The sequence below is a fragment of the Desmodus rotundus genome, chromosome 5 (assembly GCF_022682495.2).
Source record: "Desmodus rotundus isolate HL8 chromosome 5, HLdesRot8A.1, whole genome shotgun sequence".
In the NCBI taxonomy this organism is placed as follows: Eukaryota; Metazoa; Chordata; class Mammalia; order Chiroptera; family Phyllostomidae; genus Desmodus; species Desmodus rotundus.
In genome coordinates, this window is record NC_071391.1 from 136159117 (window position 1) to 136185129 (window position 26013).

The window sequence follows — 26013 nt, forward strand, 5'->3', positions numbered from 1 at the left end:
ATGGGGGATGATACATTACGTATTTGAGTAGTCATGCATTAAAACAAAGTACATGCTATGTTGGTAGCCCGCAGACCCCAGCAAAAACTCCATCAGAGTATTTGGAGCATCTTTAAGTATATGTTCAGTAAGTCATTTTCAAAACCATTTAATTCTCTTTATAACAACACAGTATAACTTACCAATGTCTTGGTGTCAGTTTTAAGAATTTGGCCAAACCACTGAAATTTGTATTTATGCTTCCATAAAGACCAAGTTTTAATTACCAAATAGCATTTGTAAAATTGCAAAAAATTAATGGAAATTCTTATATTTTATTTTATAGCAATAATTATGTATCAATGTGGTTCCTCGGAATAATTTTTCGAAGAGTAGAAAATGCAGAAAGTGTTAACATAGACTTGACATATGATATACAGTCATTTACTGATACAGGTAAGACCTTGTCATCATAGAACTATGGTTCTCAACCTTGGCTGTGATGCAGTATTATCTGCCTGCGATCTGTCTGGCTATATTTTTAAAGTTCTACAATTGGTTAAGTGAATATGGTACATCCATAATAAGAAAGTCTATGCTGCTATTAAAGGCATGCTGAAACAATTTCCATGACATATTTAGGGGGAAAAAACTGCACAACAGTGCAAATAGTGCTCTACTATTTACATAAGTAAAAAATATATATATGTTTGCTTATAAATAGAATATGAGGTCTGTACAGAAGGTATCCAGCCATGTAAGATGAAAAATAGAGACATTATCAAAGAAGACACAGATACAGGAAACACTGTACATAGGACAGTGATGCCTCAGTCCCCTTCAAAGTATGCACCATAGGATCTCACACAGTTCTCCCAGTTTCATTAGCTGCCCCTTGATATTTTCCTGAATCTCACTCACTGATGGTCTGAAATCCCATCCCTTTCAAAGGTGATTTTAGTTTTGGGAAAAGCCAGAAGTCACGGGTGCCAAATCTGGGTTGTAGGGGAGCTGAGTCAGTTGAGTTTAGTTAAGGGATTGTATGTTTCACCAAAAACTCTGCAGGAGACATGGTGCACAAGTGGGTGTACTGTTGTGATGAAGCTGCTAATCACCAGTTGCCCATAGCTGCAGCCTTCTGAATCATTTGAATAGTTTCAACAGAGGAATGTTCAAGCTTAATGTAAAATTTGATGCAGATTTATTGGGCTATTTCTCATTTTGAATGCGACAGCCACACAGTACACATATTCACTCAATGGTGTCTACCACCCCCACTGACTAGCACAGTGAAGTCATTGTTCAGGCATGCACATTCCAGTCCACTCTCCTTGACTGCCAGGTTACATCCTTGTCATGCAAACTGTTCTCGTTATATGGAGAACAGTGGGGAGTGGGGAGTATGGGAGTATATATAACCCTTAACAATGGCTGGACTTTTTCTGGATGTGTTTCTGAAAGGATGTATAGTTTTTTAAAAAAAGAAACTGGCAGAATTGGTTGCTTCTGGGTCAAGGAACCAGTTGTATTCAAGGAACAGGGGTGAGGAGACTTTACTGAATACTTTTGAACCCTTTGAGTTTTGTACTGTGTGAGTGTATTGTCTGTTCTAAAACAAAAAGAAAGACTAGAGAAACCCTACAGATGATTCTTGTGTGCACAGCCAGGTGAAATGTTAGAAATTGGACATGAGAAAATGTAGTACTTAAATAGAACTGTGACCTGGTGAAAATGTTTTAGAAATACTTGTTCTGTAAGAGGGATGTGTGTGTTTGTATAGTGATGGGGAGTATGCATTTCAGAAAAAGAAAATGGAGCCCTTGATTGAGAAAGAAGTTTCCATTTAACATATTGACATTGTTACAGTGTACAGACAGGCAAACAATATAAACATGCTAAAGGAGGGAATGAAAATTGAAGCAACTCATGTTAAAAAAAAACAGCTTCATCACTATCTTCCAGCAGAGATTCTTCAAAAGAAGAAAAAGGTGAGTTTGTAATCTTAACTTTCCAATATGGTTCCTGGGACCAAATTTACATTCCTCCAGCTCCCAAACCTATTGAGAAGAAAGAGGGGCAATACAGACAATTTAAGACCATAATCTCACCTTCATTAATCACAAAAGATAATTTATTTTATATGTACTTCAGAATTGAAAAGTCATTGTTCTCATTTGCTTTTTGAAATCCTAAAAGCTTTCCCCTTTTCAGCAAAGTCTTTCTGATGTCAATCGAAGTTCAAGTGGACCTCCATCCAAAAGATCATCTCTGGATGGCAATTGTTTGGATAGCTCCAGAGACACTGATAATGGAACACCCTTTAATTCCCCAATATCTACAAACAAACCTTCTAAGCCTGATATTTCTCCTTCAGGAGAAACAGAAAGGTCTGTGGTTAAAATTTCTCCTTTCAGTCGTCTTTATGTAAGGATAATATAAAGTTTTCTTTACCTTGCTAAGTACCTTTTTTCATTGTTAAATTATTTTATTTTACTAGTTGCTAGTCAGTTTAGAAATACTGAACTATTTTTGGTAATCCCGTGGGACCCATATGGTATAGATTTATGAATATGTAGGATTACATTAGTGCACAGAAATGCACGTTTTCTGTTTAATTTTTTCTCTTAAATCTCACTGGGTCCTCTGCCCTTTTCTCCCCTTTTGTCTTTTTTCAATGAAATAGTAAAGTAGGAATGCTTGAAAGAAGTAATCCTAACTGTTAGAAGTGTTTTAAATAAGTAAAATTGTAGTCATATAATAATTATAATTTAACACTTTTAGTAGGAATAACTCTGAGCCTGCTGCTGTAATTGTGGAAAAGCCACTGAGTGTTCCACCAGCTCAAGGACTATCTATTCCAGTCATTGGTGCAAGTAGGTGTCCACTCTTTTGTTAGTACTGATTCTACTACATATATATATATAATTACTAAAATCTTTCCTTTTTCCTTTTCAGAAGTTGACTCTGTAGTAAAAGCTGTATCACCGCCAGCTGTGTGCACCATTCCTACTGTAGTAGGGCGAAATGTTATTCCTAGGATCACAACACCCCACAACCCTGTCCAGGGACAACCACATCTAAATGGAATGTCAAATATAGCTAAGAGTGTTGCACCCAAGAGATCCCATTCCCCACCTATAGATGGGTCTTCAAAGAGGTTGAAAGACATAGAAAAGGTAAAGTTACAATTTTAGTTGTGATTCAGTAGTTGAGTTTTTAAAAGTTAACTTTTAAAAAGTACTAAAGAAACTCTCAATTCTCCATAGCTATCTTAGTGTTTGGATTAGGATTTGACTGTTTAAAAAGAATATTTACCCTCACCCTAAAGAAACAATTCTAATTGTTCATCCTAAATTCAAATTATTAATGTGTCTGAAAACTTGAATGAAATACAAGTTTCTCCTTGACTTACACAGAAGTCGTCATTGGTAACTAAACAATCATATTTATTGAGTTATGTTTATCTCCTCTGCCTCCAGTAGAGGGTGGTAAAACTACTTTGTTATAAACTGAATTGTCTTAACCAAAAGATCACTCAAACTATAGAAATTAAGGGTAGTCATTAAATTCAGTCTAATATAAATTCTGTTCCATAATCAACCCATGTTTGTAAATAGTTTTTTCTTTTCTTTTCTTTTTTTCTTTTACACCATTACAGATGTCCTTCATTCCCCCCACACCCTCACCCCTGCCTTTACTACATTGTTGTCTGCGTCCATGGGCTATGCATATATGCCTATATATTCTTTGGCTAATCTCTTCCAGTCCCCCCACCCCCTCCCCTCTGTTTGTAGGTTGGTTTGATGATAGCCTAATCACTAACTAGTTTCTCAGTTTATATAGATTTTGTGTGTTTGTAGGTAATAATAGCAATCATTTTAATGTTTATATTTTAGTTTATTCGACTTGAATCAAAGTTTAAGGAATCGCGTGCTGCTGAAAACAGAAAAAGAAAATCAGTGGTAAATATATTAATAGTGTGCTTCAAAATACTAATTTTAATGAATCATGTATCAGGAAAAGTAATATATTTGAAAGTGGATCAGATCAGACCTATCTGTCAAGTTTCGTTATTTCCTGTAGAAATAAGCATTTGCATATAGGAGAGAAAGTTTACCCTTGTATATAACTCTTCTGTTTTCAGGATGCCATTGGGGGAGAATGTATGCCTATTCCAACTATTGATACATCACGCAAAAAGGTAACAGTCTTATTCATAGGTAATACACATAGGTTAAAATGCATAACTAATGTACAGAGACAAAAAGCTTATTAAGAGCCTATCACTGGGTGAAGGAAAGGGTAGTAAGATTTTGTACCTATCCCTAAGTCCAGCAGTATAGTTGAGAATTAGGAATGGAAATAGCAAACAAGGTACAAAGAATATCCTAAATGTATGTGCCTCAAAAGTCTAGAAAAGACAGAATAGTTTAAGACTTCATGGTTTATTCAGATTATGTTCAACCTTTGTTTGATACTCATCTTTAAAGAAGCAGTTTGGTGCCCAGCAGTGTAATTTCTTACCAACACTTGATCGTATATCTTCTGTTGTGCACTCCTGCTTACTATCAGAATTTAGGTTTGATAGGAAACATTTATTAATATTTTGAAGGAACCAAATGTACCAGTGTATATACTAAGTACCTTAAAACATAAGCTAAAGAGCCTCTACTCAATTAAAAAATTTATTTTTCAAAGAATTACCATTGAATCTAACAATGTATTATTAAGCACAGTAAAGTAATATACAGGTCCTCAAAAGTCAGCCTTGTATAAATCAGAGAAAGCCTTTCTCTGAGAGTTTACAGTGAACAAAGAACAAAATGGCTTATTAGGCCCTCCCCCTGTAAGGAATAAAGTGCTTCTCATCACAATCAACTGTCACCCTGGCAGGTTCCCCAGGATATATTGTTCATTCTAAAGCAAAATAGAAAGTGTCCTCATATTTTCTATTAGTTGTAGAATTTGTAAAATTTCTTTTAACATAAGAGTGAGTTATAAAAATAGGATTGGATAATTAAAACATGGGTGTGATAATTGACAAAAAAGCTTTGAAATGGATATTAAAGGATGAAAGCATGAAGTGGCATGTCTGGGTTTCGCTTAAAATATTTCATGTATAAAGGGTAAGGGTATAAAACCACACAAATGTGGCAAAATGTAAATGTCTGAGTCTTGGTTGTGATGTCTTAGGTCTTCATTGTCCTATTTTCTACTTTTATATGTTTGAAGTTTTTGGGGTTTTTTTTTAAGGTGTTATTTATTTATTTTTAGAGAGAGGAGAAGAGAGGGGAAAAGAGAGGGAGAGAAACATCAGTGTGTGGTTGCCTCTAGCACACCCCCAACTGGGGTCCTGGACCACATCCCAGGCATGTCCTCTGACTGGGAATCTGCCAGGCAACCCTTTGATTCACAGGCCGGCACTCAGTCCACTGAGCCACACCAGCCAGGGCTGACATTTTTTTATGTTATTTTGAATGGATGTGGATATCATATAGATATTTGTTTAGCCAAGATAACATACAAGAAGAATTAACTCTTGCATTCATCTCTTGACAAGAAGCTAACCCATTCTTTCCATCACACAATTGTCTGTATTTTAGGTGTCTTTGTTTCTCAATTTTTTTAGACTTTGCCTTTATGATACAATAATCTTTAGTATTCTCAGAAGCTCTCATATAGATGTCCCTGAATTTCACCATCACTGAAATTACCTTGCCTGACCACAAAGTCAGTTTTTATCTCACAGTGTTCTTCATGAATGTATTACAGAAAACTAATTGAGGGATATAATCACATATCAAAGTTTCCTCTGTAACACACTCATTTTACACCTCACACCCCAACACTTTCCTGTTTAGTGACCAAGCTCTTCCTATTTCTGTTCACCATTGCCTGACTTTGAGGAGGACTGTGTTCTGTGTGTATTTCTCAGTCCAGAAATAGTGATTGATTTAACAAAGTCCTCTTTCCTATACATCACACTCCTCACACTTCCACCCTTTTCCTATCCCTCTGCTTTTCACCTCTGATTGTGAAGTCCCCAAAATCAAAAAGTACCTATGAACATTTGGAGAAAATATTCACACAACTTGAGTATTAGGAGCTTAAGGGATTTGGAAAAACAAAAAAACTCAGTTTTATGACTTATAGACTATTTGGGCCTTATATTTGCTTTTCCTTCTTTGTTTCTATTTTTTTCTAATAGAGACTGCCCAGTAAAGAACTACCAGATTCATCATCTCCGGTTCCAGCAAATAACATTCGTGTCATCAAAAATTCCATTCGACTGACCCTTAATCGGTAAAAGCAGTGCCTCCTTACTTAGGTGAATATGCAATCATTAGTGACAAGATGCAGCCACTGTTTTAAAAATAGAAGTGGCTGTCATACATAAAATAAGGGAAAGTTACAGTCATCGGCCTAGCAACCTTGAAGTGGTTTTTGAACTCTCACACTTTGACCTGCAGATGCTGTAGCATCCTCTCATTGATTGCTACATACACTTCTCTGAGGATCACCTGCTGTCAAATTGTCATCTACAATATTATGGCTTTGTGTTGGAGGTTTCACTGCCTTAACTTTTGATGCTTGTTTCTTGATAATGGGAACCAGTTCTTGGCTCTTTGGACATTGATAAAACAAGTTCTGAACTCCCTTTTTTTTTTTTTTTTTTTTTTTTTTGTCTTATGTTGTAATCATTGTATAGAATTGAAAAGGTTGAAAACAAACAAAAAAAAAACTGTCTTGTAATTTTCCAAACATTAACACATTACTTTAGTATTGAAGCCACTTTGTGAAACCTGAGATAAATGAATGTGAGGTATCTTTTCTGCTTTCCTCATTTGTGTAGATGTACTTACTGTCTGTTATGTTGATTTAAATTATTTTTTTCCAGATTGGCACGTGGAATATTTAAATCTTTTTTGTGCCTTTCTGTCCAAGTGTTCCATAGTTACCAGGGAGGATTAGTCTAGTGATTACATCAGAGTTGGGCACCATAAATTCTCTTTATCTTTTGCCTCCCATGGAGGCCTTCAAAATACATCTTAAGAATCCAAATAGAATCAGGATACTACAAGTCAGTATATGAGTGGTGAAATTGTTACATATCCTATCTCATGCCATTCTTGTTAGCTGACAGGTATTTTTTACCGAGAAGCAACTCATTCCAGCCTCAACAATAACATACCTTTAAGTATGGCAAACTTGTATTTTTGAGGTGTAAAATTAAATTGGCATGGTAATTCCTGACCATTACTTTACCCCACAACTTCAAACATTTTCTTCACGGACTAGGCATGCAGAAATAAGCAGTGGAATTTATTGAAACCTAAAGGAATTTTTGAATGACACTGTTACCAACCAGTAATTGGCTCAGGACCTTTGTAATTTTTATTTAACTATATGAGTTGTCTTTTTTTACACTGCTTTTTTCAATGCATTTCGTAATATTTTTTAAGTTTCATGAATGCATGCTCAGTTTATTAAGATCATAACCATGTAATTCTTGTAATATGTTGATTCAGTGTTTTGTAAATGAAGTCGTATGTATTTTCAGAGTATTTTTGTATGTACTGTAAGATACCATCTTTTCAAAGAGAAAACTTTAAAACCTTTATGTCTCTCTTTAGTCTAATTTTTTAAATATGGATTATGCTTGAATTATTCTTAAAATGAAAATGTATAGATTACACAGCCAGGAATGCTGGTGTATATTATCTTCTTCAGCTTTCACTCAACATTTAGTAGATCCAGTAGGAAAAACACAAAATGGTACTTTTGAATAATGCAGGGAAAATACTTGATTGTGTATTTTATAGGACTTATTGGTTACCTTTTAGCCAGTGAAGTAATAGTAGTCCATTTTCTCTTGTGAGCCCTTTACCATTGATTGAAATACTTGAATTCTGATTGTGAGAGAACAGTATCCTCCTCCTACTCCTGTTCCCAGGATCCTTAGGTCTCAAATGAAAATTAGAGTATTTAACTTGTACAGAGGAAAACTTCTTAGAAGTACAGAAGAGCAAGGAAAACGTAATGGTTGTTCCATTATTCACTTTTTATATAGCAAAAGACAAGAATGAAATCCCACAACCAAGTTGTAGCTTCCTTGGCAAAGCTGTTCTTTTAGCTGAACCTTTTCCTTTATTCAAATACTTTGAGATTTGTTCCACAAATACTCTAGTCAAGCAAAAATGAATCATTCTGAAAGGACAAAATAATTGTCAACTGACTTCAAACTTTGAAAATTCTTTAGTAAGGGATTTAATTTTTACACAATGTGTTTGCATTTCTGTATTTAATGTCTACCCATTACCCCCTCTATTATCAGTCTTCAGTCTCTTTAAGAATCCCCTATATATCCATGCTTATTTGTATTTTATAAACAGATTCTTTGGAGTGAATAGTGGAGCTTTTCTTTAATAAGAAAACAATAGGCATAACCTTTGTGCCATAGTATAGTCATTTCTCTTGTTTTTTAAGGGTCCATTCAACATGGGGTTAAGACATAGTGGTTCAAGTCGGACCTCCAAAGATAGCATTCTTCAGCCTGTTTGGTAACTGGGGAGTTGATGAGATGTTTTTAAGATGGTGTGTTTGGTCAGAAATGAAGTTCTTTTAATTCTGAACAGCAGGTAGAATGTTCAGTAGATTTTGTTACTGTTGTAGGAGACCTCCATTGTACTAGTTCCAAGTAAGTAAAGGGAGAGTATGATGGGAGGTGGGGGTGGTTATGTTATGAGGGACTAAGTAGATGTGTTTGATTTCAGGTGTGAAACTCTACCTAAGAAATACATTTTTAAAGTCCAATGATCTGTTCTTCATTATGTAGACACATTCATTTTCACAATGGTATTAAATTTTAATCGGCTCATTTTTCAGTGACTGGCTCTGAAAAATAGTTCATGTCAAAGGAAAACAATTATTTGCTAGTTTACCCTTAGGGACAATTTGAGAGAGAGTTTATGGCTTAAAACCTTATAAAATCAGGGCAGGAGAATGAATTTTGAAAAGACTGTGTTTGTGCTTACAATAAGAATAACTTTGTCTTAAGGCAGCAGCAGTTTTAGTAACATTATTAAAATCCTTACTATGGGAGCAGTTAAGTGAAGATGGGCAATGTTGAAATGGGCTAATCTTGTTTTCCACTGTCTCACAACTTTGAAATCAGAATTCCTAACTTGGGTGTCATGAACCTGAGGGAATCCTTTGCAAATGAATAGTTTTTGTTTATACGCATTTTTCTAGGTCGGGGGAGAAAGTCATCACTTTCATCACCTTCTCAAAGTGGTTCATGACCCTAAAAGGTTGGGGAGAGGGGCTGATGGTTAGGAACCACAGCTGTACAGAATTGGATAATCCCAGAATCTTAGGAAACTCACCCCCCCCCCCGCCCCCCGTAACATTTTTCTTTGGTATAGTTCTGAAAATGTACTGTTGCTCTTAACTAGTACAGTGGGCTGATGGAGGACGCTGAAACACGAAATTTCTCTCCTAAGTTTCTTTATATATTTCAGATGAAACGCCTTCAGTATTTAGAAGAATGCTTCCTATTGGATTTATACATGCTATAAATGTTAACTTAGATGCATCTACAAGGTCAGACTTTAGTTCAACAAATTTCAATCTAAGATTGATCAGAGTAGAATAGCTTAGAATGACCATTAGAAATGGTAAAAAGTACAATTAATCATTAAAAATCCTGTTTGATTTCTGTATCATTAAAGTTCTCTTGTCCCTCCACGTTTGTGGTTCAGACCAGAACATACTGAACAGACCAGTAAGTAGAACTTTAGTTTAAAAAATATTTTTTATAAATAAAAGTGTGTGTGCACTTAATAAATAACTACCTTAAATTTTCCAAAGCTTAGAATTTAGGTCATAATGATAATGATAAATAGCGCAGATGATGGGAGAAAACCAGGTTCAATACTGGTGACTACGTATTTCCTTAGGATTTTTTCAAAAGAATTGTACAAGGTCAGATCCTTCCCAAATTCCCTATTTTTTCTGGAATAATTTTTCTGATATAATTTTATATTTGAAATTAGTATAATTTTTAAGCTATTGCTACATTTTAGCAAAGACCCACGTAATTACCTTATAAAGTACATAGGATATCTTTGAGGTAAATGGTGCTACATCACTCACTCCACAGTGTTATGTAAAATGAATGCAGCTGCTTCTACCTTTCTAGGTAGCTGTTTGTGTAGTTCATATTAATTTTTCCTGCCTTTTATTTGGATTGTCTTATTTCTTAGTTGTATACATGAGCCTCATTATTTGTCTGGAATAAGTAATCAAATAAACTTGCTTTGATAACTAGGTGTTGATGAGTGATGTTATTTGGAAGTAATTTAAGTATACCAGACATCTTATTTTTCAAACTGACAGCCAGTTTGGTCTTTACCACTCAGTTTGTGTTGGACAGATTAATCTGAAAGCGAAACTCAGTTTGTCTCACAAGAGTCACTTATTAAACATTAACACAGCAACATCTGCCTCATGTATTAGGGGCAAAATTCTGTCAGTCTTGTGAATATTGGGTGACCAGAGTCCTCTACTAATGGCGGGGCAGAGGTACATTTAGCAATCATACCTTTGGTACTGTCTACAGGAGTACACCTTACCAGCTTGCTACATTCTTGTAATGAAGAGTAACTTGTTTTTAGTCACTCCACATATCTTGAATACTACTACCGAATTCACAAATGAGAACCTGTGTCTTCCTCATTTAAGATTAGTTGTAAGCCACTTACAGCACCAGTAAATACACATTTGATATTTATTAAGCTCATTAGCAAGGCTGCCTGTATCAAGTGAGCAATGGATAACAGAAGAGCCCCCATTACTACTTGTGAAGCATGGCCTTCCTGGTTGGATTGCCAGCTCACCATCCATGGAGTGTGACTTTCTGATTAGGGCAATTCATTGCTCCAAGGATATATATAACACGGTTGTCCCACTAGGCTGAAATGTTTCAAAGTGAGTGAACATCATAACAGGTTCTTTGTGAATCCAAATACATTAAAATATTAAGGGCAAAATAGAATTTATTTTAAAATACATGTTCTAAAACTCTCTCTTTCAAACCATATGATCCAGCCAAACTTAACCTATTAGTCCTTAAAAAGACATACTTCTGAATCCTTAACAATCTGATTGTTGACATTTGGGGCCTAATGGCTGCATAAAGCCTTCCCTGAGAACTTGGCCATAGTGAATCATCATACATTCCCTAACATGTTTCTTGTACCTTTTCACATTTTAATTATTCTTGTGTAATGTTCAGTTTACCTGCTTGTTTGCCCTGATGTGAAGTTGTAGGTTTGAGAGTAGTAATCTTTATCCTAGGATCTATGTAGTGGATGCCAGAAGATGCGAAAGAAGAAAATACATGGTCCTATTTGGTTGGTGGTTTTAATTTTTTTTTTAATAATTTGAATAGTATTATCTAGCAGAGAGGCCTGATGAAGGACCTAGGGTGCAGAGGCAAACAAAACTTAGTGAAAATCATTTAAAACATGTTTTTCAAACTTTTTCAACTCTAAAGCTTAGTAAGAAATATATTTACATTGCAAGTCAGCACCTGTATACACACAAATGAATTTATATTTGTAATGTGTGTACTACAGGTTGATACTTTATTTCTCCATAAGTGCTAGTTGTGATGTAACTAAGGTGATTTCACAGCCTGTCCTGAGTCGTGAACCTATAGTTGAAATATATTGCATTTGAACTTCCCCTAAAGTTCATCTCAAACTTGGGTCATCTTTCATTATTCAGTCCTAGAATGCGGACTGGTACAGGAAATTGTACCAGAAAGGACAGTGAAGCACATGAAAGAAGTTGAAGTATGTAGATACTCCTTTCTCCCAAGGAAAAATGTTACCCAAGAAACTTGACATCTATGCATCAATCGATAATTTTTTTTAATGTAAAAGCAAAAATTCAGAAAGAGCAAGAATTGGGACATTTGGATGGTATTTACTTTGGTATTGGTCAGTTGACCTTGGCTGGCCAAGAGATGTCATCAATCCCTGGAGGGTGGACTGGAGGTAAACTGAAGGATGACAGACATATCTTAATAACCAAGAGTCATTCACATGAGATGCACAGATTATTAGAAAAGGTCTCATAAAATATCTCAGCCTGGTCTGGGAATTCAAGGATATGAGAAAACTGAGGTCCAAGAGTAAAAGTATTACTATCTCCTGAGAAATTCTAGACCATAATTATAAAAGTGTTTAACATTTACTAAGTATTTAGATGTGCCTTTTAAAACATTACGGTACTTAATCCTTAAAATGGTCCTATGAAGTAATAGTTACTTACAAATGAGAAAATTGAGGCTTAGAGATTATGTGAGCCCAAAATTGCACAACTATTAATTGGCAGACTCAGGAAGTATGATTTAAGGCCTAGTGCTCAGCCATATCTCCCATTTATGGAAGAAGTCAGATGCATGGATCAAAACCTTGCCATCCTGTAATTCTTCCATGGAATCTGGAGCTTGACTTGTAAACCTGCTCAGCAGCATCAGTGGTCATTTGTGCCGGGCTGCAGGGGGCACTGTGGCTTCCTGCAGAGAGCCACAGGCTGAGTCAGGACAGCCCAGTTCTAGCCAAGCACTGCCACCAACATCTGGGTGACTTTGACACTCAACCCCCACTGGCCTTTGTTTTCTCCCATCTGAAACACTTGCCCTTCACATCTCACAGAGAAGCTGTGACATGAAAATATTCCAAAAGATTAGCAGAGTTCTACAAACAAGATGGACAGATAATCTCCCAGAATTACAGCTTTGTAATATTCCTTTGCCATCAGTCTTAAGTTGGAGTAGCAAGAAAAGGGATTCAAGAGAAATGATACTAAGAGAAAAATGAAGGTTTATCTGATAAGCTTGATCATAATGAAAGGAAATTAACATTTCTGTCAGAATTTGAGAACAACCAAGTAAATGTTTTAAAGCAACACATTAATTTTGGGGAAATCAAAAGGCTAAATAAAAAGGAACTATAACTACAGTGTGTCACATGGCTCAGCTATCACTATTCATATAGTTGTAATAAGTAGAGAATATTGAACTAGCCCCAAATTGTAACTATACTGCGAAGGTGGGAGTGGAGAGAGGGAGACGGGGTAAAAGTGCAATCCTCATCTTCAGTGGTAGTAAGTGGAAAATATCTAAAACTGCAAAGTCTAGAATAGTGTAAATGTGATATTTAGAAATAATAGGAGGAAAGTTAATAGAAAACTAGGAGTAACTAATAGGAAGAAAGTCTTAAAAATAATTGCCTCTAGGGAGCAGAAACTGGGAATGGGGGGAGGAAGGGAGGAGATGACTTCTTTTTTAAAAGACTTGTAAGACATTTTGACTTTCAAACTAACGCATCCATGAACCAGTACACAGTTAGAGAACATGCTGGACTGTGGAACAGATAGTCCTCGGGTGCATCTCATACCACTTGCAGGCTCAGATTCCAGCTCTTCCTGACAGACTATGAGAAACTGGGAAGTACTTGATTTCTCTGTGCCTCGGTTTTTCTCTGCCAAAAAGCAGTGCTGAACAGAACCTCCCTCAAAGAGTTGCTAACTGGATTAAAGGAATCCAGAAGCTCCTGATGCTTAGTGGAGTTCAATGAATAACTTAGAGGCATTATGGAGTTTCCACAGCAGCACAGCATGCACTATGCATGGCGCTTGACCCATGACGGGCACCCCCTTCTCCTAAAAACACCCCGGAAAAGTCAAGGAAGAATGCCAGTGGCTGCGTCCCCAGCAAGACTGAAGTAATAGATCTCTACCTTCAATGCAATGATGTGGAGCTAGAGTTTCTTGCCCTGCCATCGAGCCCTCTCCAAACATAGTTCTCAGAACAGTTGTTTTAGTTGAAGAAAGTGTGTGAGACTTGTTTAATTCTCACAGAGTTTCTCTGGCTTGTTCTTCAATCTACTTGAAGGTTACAGCAGGTGCCCTGGCTAAAAAGCTCAGTTAGTTTGAGTGTCATCCCGTAAGACGAAAAGGTTTTTGGTTCAAATCCTGGTCCGGGCACACGCCAGTTTACAGTTTTGATCCTCGATCCCTGGTGGGGGCATGTACGAAACCAATCAATGTTTCTCTCTCTCTTTCTCTTTCTCTTTCTCTCCCTCTCTCTCTCTCCCTCTCCCCCCACCCACCCTCTCTCTCTTTCGTGAATAAATATATCCTCGGGTGAGGATTTTTTAAGAAAAAGGTTACAAGTTAGGCTGACATGAGAAGCCTATCAAGGCTGCCCCCGCCAGCCCGGGACTCCTGGAGCTTCTAGTAGAGCAGGTGAACCACCAACGTGCAATAGACACATCCTCTGATTTCAGATCAGACTACATCTTAAAACTCCACACATGGAGAAATGGCCACAGGAATGATCTAAAGCCACACCCATTCCCAGATGTACCTGTACCTCATTACTCCCACCTTTCCTGCGAGTGAGACAAGACTGTCTAACCCAGATCCCAAGTCACTTCCTGTCAGGGTTTCACAGCAATTCAAAGAACTTCTAAGTACAGGTTCTTTCCAAATAGATTGGTTTCTTGAAACTCACAAGACGCCAAACACCAGAAGAGAGGGGATTTCTGAAAGCCACCCACCAGGGTGGCAACTGGTACTTGATAGTTTCAAATATTAAGAAAAGAAAAAGAAATCGGCGTTGATTAGGCAGTATCTAATCTCCCTGAGCACAGGAAATGGCGACTGAGCCTGATTTGCACAGGAGGCCCTGAGGTTGCACAAAGCAGCCACTCCTCCAGCAAGGCCCACTCACTGCCTCGCAGAGACGCCTGTTTCGCTTGCCTCCATCTGAGCACACCAGAGGGAAAGCACCATTAAATTCCCTGTGAGCTCGGAGCCAGTTAGCTGCACCAAGGTCACCAGGTGAAGGGGATGGGGAAGGAGGGAAGAATGGAAGAAAGGATGAGATCTGTTTGACAAGGCTAAGTTAATAGGGCTAGTGTGAAACAGTAGCCATGAAGCTATCCATTTCACAAATGGTTGTCAAGCCCCTAACAGCCACCAGACATTGAGGTAGGCACCCAGGACACAAACACAAATCAAACTTGTCTCTACACTGATGGACCCCTCAGACTAGCAGGAAGTGGGCTGACAGCTTGGCTATGTCTGCAGTGGTCAGGGATGGAGTTAGGGAAGAATAACCTCAGGGTCCCATGTTGTAGGGCAATAAGGAGTTTTCCAGGCAAACAGTTGGGATAGGTGGGAGGGTGGAAAGCAATGCAGGGAAAAACGCATGTACAAAGGATGAAGGGTCTGGGAATTAGATGTTGTAAGGGCATGGATGCATTAGGGGAAAACATACAAGAAGAGGCTGGAAATGTAGGCAGAGTCATACGACCTGTGGATGGTCAAGGAAGAGGCAGGAAGAGAGTGAGGCTTCTGGTATGCTCCAGCTAAGAAATGGGGGGAGAAGAAACCAAGGAAACAGAGAGGGGACATGTTCTGAGAGTTTTCTGAGGTAGAACAGGTGGGATCTGCTGACAAACTGGGCTAGGGAAAGAGTAGAGGGGCTAGTTCCCTAGGGCTGCGAAACATTGTATTGTCATTAATTCTGAAAATACGGGGTGGGGTGAAAGGACAGGAATTCAGGTTTGGCAGTGTTGAATTTGGGCTGCCTTAAATTCGTCTGTGTAGAGATGTGCTGCAGACAGTGGGAAATACAGGTCTTCAGCACAGGAGAGAGGCTTTGGCTGGGTCGTCTTTTTAGATCTATGTTAGGAGGGAACTAGCCTCATCAGAGGGGGTTCTGCTAGAGAAAGAGGGAGGGAGCAGATTATCTGATTGGTCGGCCTGAGGAAGGAACTGAGCATGCTCAGCCCAGGGGGCAGGGAATTACCCCCTCTTGATCTCTCTTGCCGGGGGCAGAGTGGCTCCCAGGACTGCAGTGGGTTGATCTGTAGAGTGAACCCTTGGAGCAGACCCAAAGCCATGCTCTCCAATCAGCTTTGTCAGTAATAAAGCAAAGGTTTTGCCCTCCATCTGTCCCCTCTGAACTCAGAAGGGAGAAAGTAATAATTATTGAAACCACTGTCAAAATCCCAAAATATCAATGTATATTTTGTCTGTTGTAATTTTCCCTCCTCTGCATTCCAAGCAGGTGGTCAGGCCTGTAGTAGTAGCCTTTTCTGAGATGATTTTGCAAAGTGAAAACAGCAGTCACGGGTTTTCTGTGCATGGTGTTCGTGAGGCAGGAGCTTTGAGAGCTGCAAGTGGAGAGGAAAGAGATTCGGCCCCAGGAATGAGAATAGGGAAAAGATCAGCAGGTCCCCAAGGACTGCGGTCTGGACATTGCTTTGTGCCACTCTCTAGGGAGGTGACATGTCCTCAAAGAGGGCAATTGGTCAGGATAGTTAGGAAGGCTGGACCCCAGGCACAGGAGCACTAACTTTGCCAGAGTCCTTTGCTCCAAGCAGCAAGGCCATTGGACCTGAAGGGATCATGTGGTCAGACCAGGGAACAGCTCAGCAATCATAGCCAGAACCAAAGACCAATGGCTTTGCCTAGGGGGGCCTCCCAGGAGGAGCCAACATTGGCACATTCGGGGGTGGAAGAGGGGACATTCAACAATTCCTGAGATTAATTTCCTGCCAGCTCTGTAGAATGGGGCCTCTTTGTTAGATTAAAGTTGGTATAAACAACAAAATCAAGAAATGTGTTAGGAATACTGACTATGGAAATTCAGAGGGAGTGAAGCTGAGGAGTGTGAGCGAAGCCTAGACAATGTCAGATTTAAGGGTACATGAAGAAAGAAGGGGCTGAAAAAGTGAAGTCAGCAAGTCAAGAGACGCTATAGAGGAGAGTTAATAGCATTAAATACTGCAGAGGTCAACAAAGAAGGATTAAAAGGTAGCCATATGATCTGACATTTAGGATGACCTTAGCAGAGCAGTGGAGGTGGAAGTGAATGCAAGGAATAAAGGTCACATTCTCAAGAAGAGTAGCAGGGGAAGGAGGGAAAGATCAAGGGTCATAGATCAAAGTGGAGGGAAGGTTTATTTTATTTTACTTTGTTTTATTTTTTTAGGGAAGGTTTATTTTTAACTTAGGTGATTTCTGAATGTGCCTGAAGGGTAAGGGGAAGGAGCTAAAGGAACAATGATAGATACTTCACAGTGCCAGATCCAGAGGACAGGAACATCTGTACATTGAGGAACTAGCCCTACCAGGCCGCGTAGGAATATGGGAAGGAGGGGTAAAGTGGAAAACTGCTTTGAAGATGCCCCCATCAATCTCCACCTCCTGGTATTCACACCCTTGTGCAGTGCCCTCCCCTTCAGTAGGGGCTGGGCTTAATGACTGACTTCAAACAGAATGCTCTAGAAATGATGGTATGCCACTTCCGATATTCGGTTATAAAAAGACTGTGGCTTCCATCTTAGGCACTCTCATCTTTCCTTTCCTTGGCTCGCTCTCCCAGGGGGAAGTCAGCTGCCATGTTGTAAGACAGCCCCCTATAAAGGCCATATGAATGACCTTAGAAGAATATCCTTCAGCTTCAGTCAAGCCTTGAGACCACTGCTGCCCCAGCCAATAGCTTGACTGCAATTTCATGAGAGACCTTGAAGGAAACTCACCCAACTAAACCACAGCCAGAGTCCACAAACTAAGATAATAAATGTTTGTTAATGTAAGCCAGTAAAACTTGAATGTGGCAATAGATAAGTAATAAGAATTAAATAAGTTTGCATGCGTGGAAAGCAAACATTTGAGGAAGCATGTGCCTGTAAGTCTTTCATTTTCTGTGTTGAAAACAAGTTGAAAAGAAGAACAAAGGTTTGGCATGGTCAAAGTGGAAGATGGGAAATTTAGCTGGCTAAGGGATGCATGAAAGAATGGACCAGGCCCGGCCAATGTGGCTCACTTGCTTGGAGTGTCAACCCCTAGATGAAAAGGTCGCAGGTTCGATTCCTGGTCAGGGCACATGCCTGGGTTGCAGGTTCGTTCTCTGTTGGGGCATGTACAATAGGTTGGTGTGTGTAAGGGAGGCAACAAATAAATGTTCCTCTCCCCCTCTCTCTCCCTCCCTTCACCTCTCTCTAAGGTCAATTATCATACCCTCAGGTATGAGGATTAAAAAAAATGGACCAGTACTCTAAAGTGCCCAACTGAAACTGGTGACAATGAAGTCGAAGCTATTGAGATACACATTTCAGGAATTGTTGCCCACCACCTCGACATCCTGAAATAGAAGAGAAAGAGGTTGTTGAAATGACCAGGATTGGGAGATTATAAAATGAAGTAGAAAGCCAGAGAGTCAAATCAGTTGAAGATGCTAGTAAGAGATAGGCTACAGGAAGGGAAGAAGAGGTGATTAAAAGGTCATGTTTGGATGGGCAGAACACGGCAGTCTCAATGAAACTGATGAGCTGATGTGATGGGTTTAAGAGTGAGAAGAACCAAAAGGCCCAGGCCTGTGTTCATAGGGGAGTAGTTCTGGGTAACCAGACAACTCAGGGTGTACCCAAGGGTGCAGCTTTCTTAAATGGAGTGCCCTCTGCCAGCTCCTCCAGTCTGACTCAAGCCAGCATGAGCTCCCTCTGCCCCATCTCCATGAACACCATGCTTCAGCCACAAATGATGCCAATGGTTCTGTACTTGTCACGTCTTGCTGGGTTGCCCTCCTTTCCACCCCCCTCTTTCTCCAACACATTCAACTTTCAAGCTCCAGCTGATGTTCTACTTCCTAAGTGAGGTCCTCACAAATGCCTCCATTCTGAATTAATGTCTCTCCACCTGAAGCCTAGGAGTGCACCTGTCACAGCCCTGTAATTTGCCGTATGTTATCATCAGGTCTTCTCCATTGGAAGGTACAACCTCAGAGGATAGACAGTATGAGCCAGGATCTTTAGGTTCCTGGTGTTTCGGCAGAACAGCTGATATGCACTCAGTGGTTTGTATGGAACTGGATAAAGCAGGTAAACAAGAAGACTGAAGATGCTGAGCTGACAATATGCCTCCTGAGGAACTCGTAAATGAAAAAGGCAGTGGGAAAGAGCTGTGATGCGCACTTCATCCATTGTGCATGTGCCAGCACTCACAACTGTACAAGGTGGATCTTGCGTCGTTTGGAAAACTAAGGTTCAGACACTTAGCCATGATGTTTGTCTTTACTCCTCCCTACGGTCTCAAGACTAAATTCTATGAATATGTGGATCACTCCCAGATTTCATCTCCAGCCCAGACTGTTCCTGCACTGAACTCTAGATGACTCCCACCTGCCTATGCAGCATCTCTAATAGACCTCTCAAACTTCACACAGTCAAATCCAAACTCCTGAATCCTCCCCCAGATGTGTTGCTCCGGCAGTTGTCTTTATCCTAGTAAAGGGCAAGTCCACTCTACATGTAGGTCTAAACCTTTGACTACTCTATTTCATGCCTCTGACCCAACTATCGTCACCTCCTGACACTTCTCCCAGCAGAGGGGGTCTAAATTCAACCACCTGTTCTCCTGCTTCCAGCACCTGCTGGGAGCCACTAGCACCTGTTACCTGAATACCATCGCCCTGCTTCCACACCTGGCCTTACCCCCGCCCCAGCCCATTCTCAGAGCAGCAGAAAGGGTCTTCTCAAATGTAAACCCCCTTATTTTAGTCTACAGCTTAAAACCACCTAGTAGTGCCCTGCTCAGAGCAAAAGCAAAAACCCTGATAATGACCTACCCATTCCCGCATGACTCAGTCTCCAGTTGGTCACTGCTCTGATTTCTGAAAGAGCTTTTTCAGATAAAATTCACATACTATATAGTTTACCAAAAATGTGCAACTCTGTGGCTTTTAGCATATCCACAGCGCTGTGCTGCCATCAGCTCAGTAAATTCGAGAACACCATCATCTTAGAAATCCTACACACGCTGCCATCACTCCCCAATCCTCTCCCATCCCAGCCCTAGGCAACCTGCTCTCTATAGGCTTTCCTGTCACCGTCTATTTGCATGGTGTAGGCATTTCCTATAAACCTCTCCAATTTTATCTCCTACTTTTCAAAACCCCTCCTCCATCTTCCTCCCTGACTCCCAGCCCCAAACCACACCTTGGTCTCCTGGTGCCCCCAGCACTCCCAGCACACTCCCTTCTCAGGGCCTTTGCACTACAGTTCCTTCCACCTGAAACCCGCTCTCCCCAGATCTCTGCACAGCCACACCGTGCCCTCTTCATGTCTCTGGTCAAATGCCACCTTTTCCAAGAAGCCTTCCCTGACCTTCCCACAAAGCTGCACTCCCACCATCCCCTTACTCCAGCACCCTACTTAATTTTTCCATGTCGTTAATCATTTTACATAAATATATCACAATAGCATATATTATAATTGTATATGATAATATATAAAATCATTGTCAGTGTCCCTCTGTCCCCCATGGAATATAGACACCAGGGGCCAGGGTGTTGCCACTTTTGTGCCCTTAGTGCATGGAACAGCACCTGAAGTATACTCTCTGAATATTGTTAAACAGAAGGCAGAAATGGGATTTGAATATGAGTCTCGTAGACTCCAGAACCTATACCCTTAATCATTATGTCCTGCAGAACTTAGAGAACAGGAAGGATTTGAATGGGCGGTAAAGGGCAGAAAGTTCTAATGCCCATGCTCAGAGTGGTGGGTGCTAAGGTACATTGCCCAGCTTTCCCTCAGGATGGGGCACTCACTACCCACTGCTGGGAGTGTTGGCGGCCAGTGGCTGGCAGCTGCATCAGCAGGACCTGCCCAGCCCTGAAGAGAGCCACCTCACCCAGGCCCATGGCCCCTTCCAGAGCAGCCTGTGGCCAGTGGTCCATCGGGGGTATAAAGCCTGCCCAGGCTCCAGTTTTAAAGGGCCATTCTAGTTCTAGAGCTCCTTGTGGCACTGGCTGCAGCCTGTGTTGTGACAGCATTGAAGTTCAACTTTTCCCTCTGCCTATCCTGCTTCCTTCTCCACCCTCTTCAGGTGTTGATCTTGAGAGCACTCCCCAAACAACTTGTTCACACAAATCTCTACTGCAGAGCCCGTTGCCTGGGGAGCTCAACCTGATGTTCAGAATAAACTACCCAATGTTTTTTTGGAAAGGTCGAAGGATCTTTGGGTACTGGACACAGAATAAGCTGGGCCTCTGAAAGCCACGCCAACAACATGATGAACCAACCCAACATGCATTGGAATGAGTCTGGTTCCTCATATTCCTTTGAACAGAATGGAAAGGACAAGAATGTGGTGGTACGCATGGCCCATGATCACCTCCGCAGCTCTGGAGCATCCCTCATGTAAAAGCAGCTCCATTTCTTGGCCAAGCAGACTTGGGCTTGGGCTCCCAGTCTGTGCTGTGACCTCACACTGCTGAGCAAAATGTACTGTGACTCAGAAGTCATTGTCTCAACTAAAATTTCCTCTTAGCTATGTGTCCCACCTCCACCCCCAACACGGTGGTTATCAACACCTCCCCCTTCTGGAGCATGGCTGCTTGCTGAGTGGAAGGAAAGAGGAAAGCAAGTCAATCAAGAAATGACAACCCCAAGGGGGCAGCAATATCCCTACCTGCAGCCCAGAGGGGAACAGGCAAAAATTATTCAAGGTATGTTTGCCTGTCAACCTTTTAGTTGAATAGGAAAATAGAGGGCAGGTATCAGCTATAAGTAATAGTAAAGGCCAATGCTCAGAGGAGACTGCGTGCCAAGCTCTGTTCTGAGCACTTTTACATATATTGACTAGTGAATGAGATAGGTACCATTATTATCACCCCCATTTTGTAGATGAAGAGACTGGGGCACAGACAGCTTAAGAAAAAGTACAAAACTTATGAAGACCACATAGGTTATAAATGGTTTTAGCTGCTGTATTACACTGTTGGTGTGTATGTTTCAAGGCTGAAGTCAGGGTTTGGGGCTTACTGGGATACACTGACCACATACCAACTTCTTAGGAGCAAGCAGAGGTGAACTGCCCACTAGAAACCTGGGTTACAGAGAACACGGGTTAAGAAGAACTGCAGGGCCTTCTCTGAAAGCCCCTCTTCTTCCTGTCTGGTGTCCAAGGGACGCGTGAATCTCCCCCTGGCTTGATTCATGGTGTCTGCTTCCGCTTTGATGCATTCATTCTTTCCAGATTTTTACTTTGTTTCCATTTGCTCACAAGGGAAGGCCTGCTGGGGCGGAAACATCACGCATGAGTTAAAGGAGAACAATGGGTGCTGGGTGCCGAGGAAGCCTTGAGTGTGGTAGCTATATTGTGGTTCCTGAGCTTCCTCCAAGCAAGATCTGATTGCCACCGATGGAGACGTCATCACTTCCTCCCTCAACAAAAGGTGCTAATAAAAGAAACTTTTCCTTTCATGGGCCAGTTGGCTACTGGTTGAGTAAAACAAGATCTCTACAGACTGGTAATTTACTTGTCCTTTCATAGTATGATTGTGTCCTTGTACCTACAAGCCCCAGCTCCTCTAACACTCACCCAGGAACTTAGCTGTGTTTTCCCGTGGGCATCTCTGGGTAGTGTTGCTTATTCCCAAGATACCTTCCTTGACCAAAAAGCATGGGGATCACCTTAGGTTCCCAATTTTGCAGATACAAGAACATCTAGGTTTAGCTAGACCAACGTTTCTCAAACTGTGTTCATTACCACCCCCCTAAGGAGACTTCTCAGATACTCTTCCTAATCACCCTTCTCCCCCTGACACTACTGTATAGCAGCATGTCTCAGGGCCACAAACCATTGTAATAGCTAAGATATTTGTCACACACCCAACATCACCTGTTGAGAACACACGAGTTAGAAGCAGTGACTGGGTTCCCTAGCCTGGTACTTTCTTCCTTTCGGGTGGTGGCTGCTGACACCCTGCCCCAACACTGCAACTCTTGCTTGTGGTTGTTTATAAACTCCCATCTACCTTGTGCAGTCAAACCTTAAGCCTGAAGCAATTTCATACCCCAGGTAATTACCCAAGAGGAATGAGTGCTTGTGTCCACCAAAAGGCCAGGACAAGAACGTCCACAGCTGCTTCATTCATAATAGCCCCAAATTGGAAACAATCCAAGTGATCTTCGAAAGGGAATAGATCAATAAATCAGGCTGTATTCATACAATGGAATAGCACTGGCAGCAAAGAGGGACAAACCACTGCTACACATAACAAGATGCATAAATTAGAAAAACATAATGTGAGTAAGAGGGAACAGACATGAAAGAGCATTTACTGTATGATTCCATGTCTGTGAGCTTCAAGAATAGGCAAAATTAGTCCGTGGTGATAGTCAGAGCAGCAGTTACCTCTGGGAAAACTTATGGGAAAATTTTCTTCTCTATCCTGATCTGAGTGATAGTTATGCAGCAGGTTAAAATGTGTGTGCTTACATAAAAATTCTAACTAACATGTTTTCCCATGTATAATGTGCACTTTTTTGCCCAAATTTTTGAGGGAAAAGTAAGGATGTGCATTATACACAGGTATAATGATTACATTCCATGGGTATAATGATGGGTGTAATAATCCCACATAAAACACACACAAAAATGTTAGTGCGTATTGAACACAGCAAAACATGGTATGTGCTTAAGATGTATGCATTTAACTCTATGTAAATTATATATTAAATTTTAAAAAGATCTTTGAAAGCTCCTCAAAAAACAAAATTCAACCAGGGCTGTCTGGTAAAGATGCAGATTTTAGGGTCCTACCCAGAGACCTAGTCCATGGGGTGGGGCTGAGAAACAATCTCCTCCACCCCCAGGTAATGCGGATGCAGCTTGTCCTGGAACTACACTCTAATACACACTGGTCAAGAGTTTCAGCAGAAGGTATTTACTGGCTCCATTAGCATCTAGGTCCACATTCCCCTTTTATAAACCTAAAGATCTTGGACTGAATGGAACATATATAGCAAAATGTTTCTGAAAAGCTGTGAAGAATGCAACAGAAGTAAACCCTGGCGTCCCATTAGCTTAAATTGAATCAGTGTACTGAAAAGTCAGCCCCAGGATAAAGGCTGTGATGTTGGAGACAAGGAAAATGGGCAAATAAAGGGACCCTTAGACTAAACAGTTTTTGATTGTGGCAATTGAATGCTCTGCTTCCAGCACAGACTAAATCACTGTGTGGTGGAAGACAGAGAGTCATAGCTGGACCCTGATACCATCCCCTCCTGTTGTGAGCTGTGTGACTTTGGGTAAATTTCTTAACAGGTCTGATCTTCAGATCCTTCTTTCTAAAATGGAAATAATAGAATTTACTACATGGGGTTATCTTAAGGATCGAAGGAGAGAAAGCATGTATAGACATTGTACCATATGTAGGGGAAGAAAAAAATATTTTTCCTTCTACCTCTTAGGTTCTATAACTGGGGTCCTATAAATTAGACTAACAAAAGAAGATTAACAAGAGAAAAACAAAATTTTATTAAGATGTACACTGGACATACATGTGGAAGCACCCAGTGATGAGTAACTCAAAGGCGTGGTTAAAAGTTGGGCTTATATAGCATCTTAACAAATGAACAGAGAAGTGACGCTTTTAGAGAAGTGATGAGAAAAGGACTTTGAGTTTCTAAGGCAGCAAATTGTGGGAAGGCAAATATATGAGGGAACTAATAGAAGATAAAGGCTTGTTAGTAAACTTTCTTATGTAATTTCCTCTGGTGACATCTCTGGGCTGATAATAGAGCTGTCTCTAGTAATTAACTTCCATCCTTCCTGGTAGAGAGGGGAGAGGGAAACCTTTAGGAATTTCTGTCCTGCTTTAAGGCAAATAGGGGGAGACAGAAAGCTTTTCTTTTATCTGCTTCTTCTCAATTGCTATCAGCTCAAAATAATCCTTTTACCACAGCGGCATATTTGAGGATGGCATATTCTGCTATGCTTCATTCATACGTCTGGCATGCAGAAGGAGCTTCTGTGTGGCTTTCTACAATCTTTCCTGAAATTTAAATTGCTGTTTGCACTAGCTTCAGCCCCTCATTCACACATTGACTATGTACCTGGCACCTTTTGGGGGCCAAACATTGTGTCAGGGGCTGGGGCTGGAGAGATGAATGAGAGATAGATGCTCACAATAGATAGGGTGGGTAAAACAACCTGAAGGGCAGATGCTGGATACTCTGCACAATGCAGGCAGGCATTCCCCCAGTCTTCAGAGGTAAGGGACAGCTTTTCAGAGTTCCCCCAAGCTGAGTTTAGCAGAATAAACAGAAGGTGCCAGAAAAATAAGTCATTACTGACAAAGGCCTGGGGCAAGGAGGGGATCTAACTGCATAAACTTTCTGGGTTCCCTTTCATGGGGCACGTTAATTCAAAAGCCTGCATCAAGTGAGAGATTGTCTGTGTGTTAGGCACTGGGCCAGAGACTATGAGAAACATGAGGATGACTAAGACAGTCCATGTTCTTGGGAGACTCGTCATCTGAATTAAGCCCTCCCTACCCACTAGAGTGGTAGAAAGCAGGGGATCAGAATTACATACATAATTTGTATTTGACCTATGGTGCTAACCAACATAATTTGTACTTGTCCTATGGTGCTCAGTTCCCAGAGGGGAGTGAGGTGGTCTTGGGTGTCTTTACCATTTGTCACTAGCACCTGGTAATAGTCTCTGACCATGGCAGGTTCAGCAAGAAGTGCTGACTGGCCGCATCCAACCACCTCTATCACCCTCAAATTACACCATGGATGAGATTCTGCTTCATGGAAGTCAATTGCCAGGAAACACTCACGAGTATCAAATCACACTGCATCTCAGGGAGATCAGCAGCACCTTTTCCCAACTACCTCAGGCAGGACCCAAAGGCCACCACTTCACTTATGTTTTCAAGAAAACTTGTGATTCTCTGTGACATTGGATAACTTCTCTAGGGCAATGAGAGTTTGATTTATGCTCAGCGGCATGCTAGTAAATGTTTAAAATTAGGCTGTTTCACCACAGCCTAAATCACTGTGTAATGGAAGGCAGGGAATCATATTTGGACTCTGACACTATCTTCTCCTGCTGTGAGTTTGTGTGATGCTCCAAGAAAAAAGAAAAAAT

The 26013-nt window shown here is 40.6% G+C and overlaps 2 protein-coding genes across 11 annotated transcripts in view; one reads left to right on the forward strand and one right to left on the reverse strand.

Annotated features, from left to right (window-relative positions):
• Positions 1-10305, forward strand: part of PAPOLG (poly(A) polymerase gamma) — a 33904-nt gene extending 23599 nt beyond the window's left edge. The window contains exons 15-23 of one of the 4 annotated variants that reach the window (XM_024552762.3): positions 326-435; positions 1846-1967; positions 2191-2366; positions 2761-2852; positions 2935-3155; positions 3876-3941; positions 4124-4180; positions 6188-6282; positions 6450-10305. In XM_024552762.3, the coding sequence (XP_024408530.2) occupies positions 326-435; positions 1846-1967; positions 2191-2366; positions 2761-2852; positions 2935-3155; positions 3876-3941; positions 4124-4180; positions 6188-6282; positions 6450-6567 (1057 nt within the window). In that variant the 3' untranslated portion in view covers positions 6568-10305. Of the gene's footprint in view, positions 1-325; positions 436-1845; positions 1968-2190; positions 2367-2760; positions 2853-2934; positions 3156-3875; positions 3942-4123; positions 4181-6187; positions 6308-6449 lie in introns of all 4 variants that reach the window. The other 3 variants (XM_024552763.3, XM_045189406.2, XM_045189405.2) reach the window with 3 other exon arrangements.
• The window catches only part of LOC123478940 (WAS/WASL-interacting protein family member 1-like), a 79461-nt gene continuing 55352 nt past the window's right edge, over positions 1905-26013 (reverse strand). For 5 of the 7 annotated variants that reach the window (XR_011651250.1, XR_011651249.1, XR_011651248.1 and 2 more), the window contains one exon: positions 1905-2036. The gene's annotated coding sequence lies outside the window, so the exon portion shown is untranslated. Of the gene's footprint in view, positions 2037-21841; positions 22145-26013 lie in introns of those variants that run through there. The other 2 variants (XM_071221560.1, XM_071221559.1) reach the window with 1 other exon arrangement.